We start from the raw sequence: 10,209 nt of genomic DNA, 5'->3' as shown, positions 1-10,209 counted from the left end.
TAAAACATTAGTTAATGGAGAAGCAAGGTTTCCTAAGTAACTCCAACTTTGATGGGCAAGTGGAGGTTATAGATACAAGGAATTTGGTCCTCTCTCTGCCTATAAAAAAGACATTTAACTATCCTATCACATACACTGAATAGTTAAAGAGAAAAAAGAGTTAAAAGAGAGAAAACAATTCTATAAGAATTAAATGTCTTTTATACTAAGACTTGATCTTAAGAAAATTTCAACAATGGATCAAGGTAAGCTTAATAATTAATTTTTGTAGTTGTGATATCATGATAATTTAAGATCCTAGAAATTATGTTATGGTTGTTTATAATATAACACCATAAAGAAAACATTTACACAACAATGCCCCCAACTGAGAGCTTAAGGGATCAAGGATAGGGGAGATGTTAATGTTACGGAGCTAGTTGCAAAAGCAATCCAAGGTTGCTATAAAATCAACATAAAGAGCGCCTCGTTTAATGCATCACAGACATCCAGCATTGAACTATAGGGAGTTAGATTGCCGCAATGTAGTGACTGCACTGAGAGATGGAGGGATAAGTCACTGGTGGGGCACATTTTACAGGGTGCTCTTCGACAAACAAAAGATTACTCATCTGTACTGCAAATCAATTAAGGCAGCTCACTTGCTCACAAAGCACATTGGCCAAATAGAAATTACGATAGTGTGGCTAGAGGAGATAAATCATAGAGGGCATAATTTCATTGAATGGATGGACTATTGGACAATACTGTTGTGGTCTACCTAGAGCACAGAATAATATATTTCTCATTAGCATTGCACAAATTAACGACTGGTCACAAATAATTTTAAAATTTTCCACTAGAAAGTTCATAATTTTCATAGGTACAATACTTTTTTGTGTTATTTATGGAAATGAAAGTGCTATGACATTGAACTTTCACGTTAATTGGACTTCACGTTATGGGTGCCATCTGACCATGCAAGCAATGCAAATAACGTGCTAATAACTTTTAATCCTTTCCCAGACATCTGTATCTTTCTAATATTAATGGAATCAAGTCAATCGAAGTTCGCTAAGGCCTTAAAACAAATGTCCATTGTTTAAAACTAGAAAAGCAAGCAAACCAGTGATGTACGCTATGTGTGGCCCAGGAAGACATGCGCGCACACGCCCGTGAATTCCGAGCGCACACTATGTGCGCCTAGAACTGAACAGTCTCAAAAAATTTATAAATATCCCCTCCTCTCTATATTTCAATATGAACAAATTTTGGGGTCTTTGAAGCTTTTTCTGGGCAGTTTTCCCTCTCTTTTCTCTACAACTCTATCCCAAAACACTCACCAAAAGTCTTTGATTCTCTCTTCCTCCATACATCAAAATGTAGTGTTTTTGCTTCCATTTTCTCCTCCTTAGTCCTTCTTCCTAGGTTTTGATGTTTGGAGGGTGTAGACGTAGCTTCTTAGCTACTATCTACACCCTTTTTAATTATAGCTTTTTAATGTTTTGATTTAATTTCCTAGCATGCTTTATTGCTTTGTTTAAATTATGTAGCATGTTTTTATTGCTTTGATCATGTTACCCTAGCCTTCTTAGTTAGGATATGTCTAAATTTCATTGTTTCTGCTCTTTATGCCATATTTGCAATTTTTGATGCTATGCTTACATGCCTTTTGCCTTGATGTCATATTGTGTTTTGTGTCATAGGTAGGGTGTAGATCTTGATTTTCTAGTCAAAATTTACGTCCAAACACCCGCATTCATTAAAGAGTTTGGATCTAGAGTCTTTATTTCATTTTTTGTATATTTAGTGTTTTTATGCGTTTCCTTTTATGTGATACCGTGTTTAGATGCTTTATAATTAGATCTATACTTACATGCTTAGATCTAGCCTTTTTCATTTTCAAACGTACTTCCTATGCTATTTTCTCCCATTTATGGTCCGTTTGGATTGAACTTATTGTTGCTGAAACTGAAAACTAAAAATACTGTAGCAAAATAATTTTTAAATGTGTGAATAGTACTGTGGGACCCATTTTTAATGAAAAAGTTGCTGAAAAATGAGATTTGTGGTCTCGTGAACAGTACACGGAACCCACTGGCAGCTGTGATCACGTGCTTCTGGTAAAAAAAAAAAAAAATCAAAAACATAGACGCAAACGCCGGAATAATTCGAATCCAAACACATACTTAGTATATGTTTGGTTGCACCCTTTGTATTTTCCTTAGCATGTTTTTTTGCACCTTTGTGCTTTTCTTGTCTACGTTTGGTTGCATCATTTTCTATGTTGCTTATATCGGTGCAACCCCTTGTTTGCGATCATATGATGATGATGTTGACATGCTTACACCTTGCCTCTCTCTCTTGATTAGTTTTGAATATTAGGATTTCTCATGTTAGCATTTAACGTGCATTATGGCGTGTTTATTCTTTGTCCTTGTATGTGATGATAACATGGTTTGCCTCCTATGTGCTAGTGGCTTTACTTGTTGTATGTCATCATGTATGATTTCAATACGTTGGTTGCACCCTTGTTTGCTTATTTGTCTTGTTTATGCATGTTTACTTGCTTGTCTTGTTTGCGTAACAAAGTTTTCCTCTAAGATAGGGTTCCTTGTTGGTTCACACCCATCTATATATACGAAACCTGAGAACCACTTTTAGGAGCTTAGCTTGTTAGAACGTGTATCATCCATAATTCAATCCAATGGAGATGCACATCAACCTATGAAACTGAGGTATGATATATACGAGATGGCAGAGGAGACAACTTAGAATGCTTAATGGAGTGCACAGACCTAAGAAACGTGTGGACTACAAAAATTCCCCCAACTGAGAGCTTAAGGGGGATCGAGGCTAGGGGAAATGTTACCGAGCCAGTTGCAAAAGCAATCCAGGGTTGCTATACATAAAATCAACATAAATGGTGCCTCGTTTAGTGCATCACAGACATCTAGCGTTGAACTAGAGGGAGCTAGATTGCCACAATGTAGTGATTGCACAAACAGATGGAGGGATAAGTCACCGGTGGGGCACATTTTATAGGGTCCTATTCGACAAACAAAAGATTACTCATCTGCAATGCAAATAAGGCATCTCACTTGCTCACACAGCACATTGGCCAAATAGAAGTCACAATAGTATGCCTAGAGGAGATAAATCATAAAGGGCATAATTTCATTGAATGGATGGACTATTGGACAATACTGTTGTGGTCTACCTAGAGCACAGAATAATACATTTCTCATTAGAATTGCACAAATTAATGACCAGTAATAAATAATTCTAAATTCTTCTACCAGAAAGTTCATAGTTTTCAATGGTACAATACTTTTTTTGTGTTATTTAAGGAAATCAAAGTGCAATGACATAGAACTTACTAGAGTGAATTTGTGTACACAACAATTGGACTTCTCACGTTATGAGTGCCATCCGACCACACAAGTGATGCAGATAACCTGCTAGTAACTTTTAATCCTTTCCCAGACACAGTCACAATGAAAGACTTCTTTTCACCCGAAGACTTAAAGGAGAGTGTACCAGGTTTCACGCTAACTTTGATATCAGAATCTGCAACGTCTACTTTAGCCACATACGTTGAATTACCGGGGCCAACATTCGTTGCTGTTCTGGGAAACTCAACTGTAAATTTTTTTACTGCATTCACTTGAGCTTGTATTGAAGGGTAGTTCAAATCCTTTGGAGATCCTGTAACATGCTTTGGACAAGTACCAAAAGTGGTAATGTTGATACTGCAAAGCATTTTTAGGTAGTCATCTTTAGATGCTTCATAAACTAGACCGGGAGCTTTTGCTTTCACTGGATTGATATGGCCAGCCCCAAAAGCAAATTCACCATCTTCATATTGACCTTGTATAGTGGCATTCATTGGCCAAGCTAAAAGAACAAGAACATATAGCGCGCAATAAGTTATAGTAATAAATTTAGCAAAGGAATGATTGAGCTGAAAGTGTGGCAAATGAGATATACCAGTGGTCATCAGGGCAGATTTGATGGCGGATGGAGACCAATCAGGGTGAAATGTCTTAATATAGGCAGCTGCACCGGTTACATGTGGACAAGCCATGGAGGTTCCAGATAATATATTGTATTTTGCATGCCTCTTATCCTCATTGAATGAAGAAAGTGAAGCAACAGGGGAAAATGCTGCCAAAATTTCTATTCCTGGAGCACTTATATCTGGCTGTTGTGTTTATGAAATATATGTATTAGAGAATCCAAATGTAACAAAGGCACAACTAGAGAAAGAAATGGAGATATGCAGATGATTGATGCATAACCTTCAAAATATCTTCTAAAATGCTGTTTGGCCCGCGTGAAGAGAAGGAAGCAACTACAGGAGCATGTGTATCTTTAGTGGTTTCACTTTTTAGTATACTTCCTTGTGGGTTTCTGAAAAACATATGACCATGAAAAGTTAATTGAGGAATCATGTATCCTTTTTTTTTTTTTTTTTTGCCAATCTTATATGCCATTAATCATCATATTAAAATTCTCATGAATTCAAGTAAAATGTCAATTTTAGATCTAAATGTTCTGCAAAAATAAAACATTGCAAGATCAAAGAGGAAATAACTATTAGAATCCTTACTTTGTAGAGTTCAAGAAAGACTGAAGCACACTGAATTGGTCAGTTGCCAAAATAGATGCAGGTAACGGTAATACAAAAGAAACATCTTTTTGATCATCACCTAAAATGATTGTCCCAAGGGCGCCAACTCTAGAAGTTTCTTCAATTACATTTGGATCATTACATACGACAATTTTTCCTTCCACCAATCTGCTATCCAAACAACCTTCTATGCAATTCCTAATATTGAAAATGACAAGCAAAGTTCTTAGCTTTATTAAGAAAATTTGGAGTTAGCAATAAGCAAAAGAGCATAAATTACCAAGCTAAAATATCAGAACAACTTCTTGAAGCAGCTTTCCCATATACCAAAGGGAATTTAGTTCCGTTCAGTGTGAAAGAATTTACTGCATTTCCCTGATAACAAAAAATGAAACTGTGACACAAATACACTAGAATGAAAAGAAATATATATATATTGAATACAATCATTCTAAGGAAGTCCTAGAACTGCATAGGTTGATGTCCTATAATTAAAGGTATCATTGAGCCACAGCAGTGTCAGTGACGGGAAAGAACAAAGTAAAGAGAAAACGGTTATAGTTGAAGAAACTTGTCATCAAGCAAAGAAAGCAAAGAAAACATTTTAAGGGAATTATGAGGATAAAATTAAATTAAATGCGAAAGATGAAGATACTTACAGTGAGTGTCTTTCCATTTGCAAGAACAACCTTAGTAATAATTTTACGATCTGTGCTGCTGGCTGCTACGGAGAACAACCATGGTGCAACACTTGATACTGATGATACAGAAGGACCTTCGTTTCCAGCTGAATGAACGGTGAGTATACCTTTCTCCATTGCATGAAAAGAACCAATAGAAATAATATCAGAGTCAACAGCTATTGGTTCTCCACCTAGTGAAATGGAAATGAGGTCAACCCCATCTGCAATAGCATCATCAAAGGCAGCAAGGACGTCTTCGCCTGCACACCCAATAGAATCACAGACTTTGTATGCGGCAATCCTTGCGGACGGAACCCCTCCTCGCGCGATGCCCTTTGCCACTCCATAAAAGCTTGCATCTGGTACTTTGCTACCAGCTGCTGTTGAGGCAGTATGGCTACCATGACCTTCCTCATCCCTTACGGAACTATTTTGATCCGAGGAGTAAGCTCGAGCTCCAATAATCTTACTGCAAATTGTACATTTCACATTGTTCATTATGTTAGTATTTTTAGTATAAGTAGTGTCAAAGATCATGTTAATACTGGGTTTATGTTTATTATGTGTATTGTTACAAGTGACCCAATTTAGTGTAAAACTCATCCACACTTAAACAAACCCTATATATATATATATATATATATATATATATATATATATATATACTCACACACACCATACAAGGGGTCTTTCTATTTCACACAATTCTAATATCAAAGATGTAGCCGTTTAGGACTTCATCTCTGTTAGACTATGTGGAGCATAGTTTATGTTTAATCCAAATTAATGGCCCAATCTAATATAGAAGTGTTATGATTTTTAATAGGAGATTTTCTAAGGCTAAGTCCAGTAGAGATCAGCTATGAGGGATATAAATATTGTTTCTTATGATTAGGGTTTGATTGTGTTGTTTTAGAGAGAAAAAGTGTATTGCTGAATCTTGTATGATTTCCCTAAAAATACTTAAATCATTGCGACGCCGTGGATGTGGGCAAATTGTCGAACTACATAATTTCTTATATTGTGTGATTGACTTGGTGTGTGTGTGTGTGTGTTTGTTATTTTTCTTCTGTTTTTCGTATTTCAAAAATCTGGAAATTTGAGTGTATTCCTAATAATTCTGTGGATATAGGCGGTCCGGCCAAAAAATGTAACCCGAGTGTTCTTTCTTTTCTCTTTACTTTTGCCTTTGCATTTCTTTACATTTTCTCTACAATTCTTTTTTTCTTTAAATTTTAACTTGTAGAAATCAATGTTATGAATCCCGTTTCAGGACCCATTTTGGTTTGTCTATTAGAATTGAATATTTTGGTATCGGCTTATTTCATTGTACTATTTTAGACCATGTTAGAATTACAACAAATAAGTATATATATATATAATATAATATAAAATAATTAATTCAATATACTTGTTTTTTTTAAATCTCAAATAAAATAAGTATATGGATATTAAAAAATTCATTTGTCAAAATTTTTGTAAATAAAGTCAACGTCATGATCAATTAGAAACTAGGAACCTTCTTGAAATTAACCTTTCCCATTTTCCCAAACCCACCCATGTGAACCTCTATCTCTTTCTCACCTAGCCAATTTATTTCCTGCCTCACACACTAATCAATTCTCAATCTTCTCACTCAAAGTTTCAAAAAGTTGGAATGATCTCTCTCTCTCTCTCTCTCTCTCTCTCTCTCTCAGTTTCTTCTTATTCTTTCTTTCTCTACTACTTCTATTTCATTTCTTTTCTTCATTGTTTGTTTTTTCATCTTGTGATTTTTCTTCTCCGTTTTAAACAAAGACGAAGGCAGTGGATTTTTTTTTTTCCTTCTCAAAAGGCAGTGGCTCAAAGTCTCAGACATCAAAATCAGAGGGTAAAAAAGCCAAAAATTCATACAGGTCGAATATATAATTCCGACCGATATTGACAGAAATGCCCAGAATAGCCCGAAATGGGCCGAAATTCTACCCAAGATGGAATAGGGAGGGGTCACCATTCCGGCTTGCATACCGATATGAGATATTCCAACTAGAACGGAACTATATTAATAATAATGGTAGAAACCAATGAAGGCTCCACATGCAAGCGAAGGTGATCATAGGACCACATTAACTTACCAAAAAAATTATACTTGAAAAAAGAAATAGTGTGTATATATATATATATCAATAACAACTTGTCTTCTAAGATTTGTTGTGAAAATATTGTGGACATAGTATTTCTCAGAAAAATAATTTCCTCCCAACATAATCTTTGACCTTTTAAATAAATAAATAAAAATTAGCTTAAATAAGAGCAAAAATTAGCCAAACAGCAACAAATAAACAAAATACTCAACAAAAATCTCATTCAAAGACAAAAATAAATAAATAAAGACCCTTAATAATTTAGATTTGTAACTCATACAACTCATTTCATAAAAATAATCATTGACTTCATTTTTAGGAATTTTTCCTTTACATTCGTTTGGAAGTTCATAAAGAAATGAAATGTATTTAAATAAAGCAAATGAATGAAAAAGAAATAAATGGAATGAAATTAAGTAATTTTATTTGGATGTTTTAACATAAAGGAATGGAAATCATTGTTTGATAATAACATAGAAGGGAATGAATGAATCATTTTCTGACAATATAATTATTTGACCCCTATTTTGAAATAAAGAGCTAACTATATAAGGATATTTGGAAGTTTTTGTAAAAAAATCATTAAATCTAATTATATTCTCTCCAATTTCTCCTAATTTTGGGGGGAATGAAAATTTTAGGCTTTGAGGTAATAGAGAAGAATAAGTATTCCCTCCTATTAATTTCATTCCCTCCTAGTTAAACTCTCAAATAAGGGAATGAACTTTTCTTTCCCCCCACAAAAACTCTCAAACAAGGGAATGAAAGAATATCCTAAAATTATTTTTTTCAATTAATTCCATTATTTTCCCTTCTCCCAAATGAGCTATTAAAAAACTAGTGATTCGTTGCTCTACTCTCCTTGGCTTTGCAAAGGCAACAATTCTACTCTTCTCGACAACTCGGCTCGCAGTAGCAATAGGTGTCATCCGTTGCTCTCTCTCTCTCTTTACTTTTTTCTTTTTTATTATCATTTCAAACTCTCTCACTTTATTACTCTCATCTCAGCATTTTCAGTTCTCAATTTATCTCTTATGAATCCATTTTTGCCTTTTCATTTTGTTAGTTGAATGAAATTGTAAAACCTTATATACTTGCATGTTCTCTTTTTTTTCTTTTTCTTTTTTTTTGGTGATAGCGATATTTTCAAGTTCTCTTTCTGTTCAATTTTGTATAATTTAAGTTTCTTAATAACTCCCCTAAAAAAATTTCCTAGAGTCACCAATGGTAGAAACCCAAAAATCCTACAATGATTTTCATCTTTTTCATGGTGTAGGCTAGGAAAATTATTCAAAAGAAAAATCATAATATTATTCTGGGAGAAAGGAAATTACTTGTTGCAAGTAAAGTTGCTGCCACCTTTACAAGTGCCCTTCCATTTCTTAGGTGGTGGACCATAACCTTTATCGCTGAAACTTTCAGACTCAGGCCAAATTCCAGTATCTAGAACACCAATTATTACGTCACTCTCGACAGCAGGATTTCGTTTTGCAGTTTCGGCTAAACCAATGAATTCCCATGATCTTGTTGTTTGAAGTTGGAGAGTTCTACTTGGAAAGACAGATAGCACTTCCTTCTTGCCTGCACATTATTGTCAGTATACTAAGAAATAAGTTATTCCAATAACACTACGTTAAACACTAGAATGATTGGTGTTATTATTCAAAGAAATTCAACTACACAATTGGAGGTGGGAGGGAGAGAGAGAGAGAGAGAACAAAATAAATAATAAATCATTTACTAGCAATTCTTTGTTGCTCTTCATTACTGAGTCTGGCTGCAAATGCATTGAAACTCCTAGTATAGCTTCTAACTATGGACTCAGTGGCGGCACTGCGAGGACAGAATTGAAGAAATGGTCAAAAACTTAAATCTTTCTTCCTCTTTTTTGCTATTTCTTTCTTTTCAAATAAAAAGAGATAAGACCTGTATATGTATAAGTCTTAACAGTAAGATTTGAGAGCATAGTTGATGTAAGGATGCTAGTCCCATAGCACCAAATCATTGCATTTGCATACGGAATAGAATTATGGATTGGCCATTATACAAAACTATATAGTAATTTACCATCCTAAAAGGTGCAGTATTAATGTTATAGATTAAAGGTAAAACTCTATGAACTGTTACCTTTCCCCAAGAATTTCTTCAAGAAGGCTGAGATGGTGAGATGTAGGAGAATATTGACCTTCTGGTAGGGAACCCATGTACACAATGTAAACATCTTTCTCTTTGTCTGTAGCACCACAACAAATGCTGTGGGCGGCGACCAAGAGAATCAAAAGGAAATGGAAAGGGGATATAATGCTAGACATAGCAGTCATTATGCTGGGATTTAAAAAATGAAGAGGTCTGAACTGATATTTATGATATGAATCCAAGAGAATTGCCATTCATACGACCGTACTTTCCTTTTGAATAGCCAAACACATTTCTGGCAATGACAATACAGCTCACTAGCCAGGCAATTAAAGAATTTATGGGGCCTCAAATTTTCATATGTTTCCTTTTTTAAATTGGTGCAAAAGAATCTTGATATATAAGTAGCACTAATATCGTCTACATTCACGGTATCAGCAAAGCATAAGGACCATTTGTACTTTATATATAATTTCACATGTTAAGAATATAAAGTGATAGAGAGAAATACTGAATAATCTGTATATTGATGTATATTCTATTTGTATAATACAATATAATAGAAAGCCTTATATAAGCTAAATATATGTGAAGTACAAGTAATATAAGTATATTACAAATACAATATACTGAGCTAAGCTTAATAAACTAAGTT

At 34.5% G+C, this 10,209-nt stretch overlaps 1 protein-coding gene across 2 annotated transcripts; it reads right to left on the bottom strand.

The window, feature by feature from the left end:
* Positions 1-1,259: 1,259 nt before the first annotated feature.
* Positions 1,260-9,989, bottom strand: LOC115983940 (subtilisin-like protease SBT4.3). 2 transcript variants are annotated; one of them, XM_031106798.1, is made up of 10 exons: positions 9,546-9,863; positions 9,160-9,251; positions 8,753-8,999; positions 5,272-5,764; positions 4,893-4,987; positions 4,592-4,810; positions 4,281-4,392; positions 3,970-4,183; positions 3,380-3,876; positions 1,260-1,698 (listed from the first exon to the last, which is right to left on the bottom strand). In XM_031106798.1, exons 1-10 carry the CDS (start codon positions 9,806-9,808, stop codon positions 1,663-1,665), a joined length of 2,268 nt encoding a protein of 755 aa, XP_030962658.1. In that variant the 5' UTR covers positions 9,809-9,863; the 3' UTR covers positions 1,260-1,662. The 2 variants fall into 2 exon arrangements, with proteins under 2 accessions (XP_030962658.1, XP_030962659.1); XM_031106799.1 differs by having other exon boundaries at positions 1,260-3,876; positions 9,546-9,989.
* Positions 9,990-10,209: the final 220 nt, after the last annotated feature.

This window comes from Quercus lobata, chromosome 4 (genome assembly GCF_001633185.2).
Source record: "Quercus lobata isolate SW786 chromosome 4, ValleyOak3.0 Primary Assembly, whole genome shotgun sequence".
NCBI lineage: Eukaryota > Viridiplantae > Streptophyta > Magnoliopsida > Fagales > Fagaceae > Quercus > Quercus lobata.
Note: the sequence above shows the minus strand (reverse complement) of the source record. Positions and strands in the feature narration are given on the sequence as shown.

Excerpts from the sequence above, each read along its gene's own strand:
- LOC115983940 (XM_031106798.1), bottom strand. The coding sequence starts at position 9,808 with ATGGCAATTCTCTTGGATTCATATCATAAATATCAGTTCAGACCTCTT. Across the intron at positions 4,184-4,280 it reads TTTTAGAAGATATTTTGAAG|CCAGATATAAGTGCTCCAGG; the intron begins GTTATGCATCAA and ends TAAACACAACAG. Across the intron at positions 3,877-3,969 it reads ATCTGCCCTGATGACCACTG|CTTGGCCAATGAATGCCACT; the intron begins GTATATCTCATT and ends TTGTTCTTTTAG.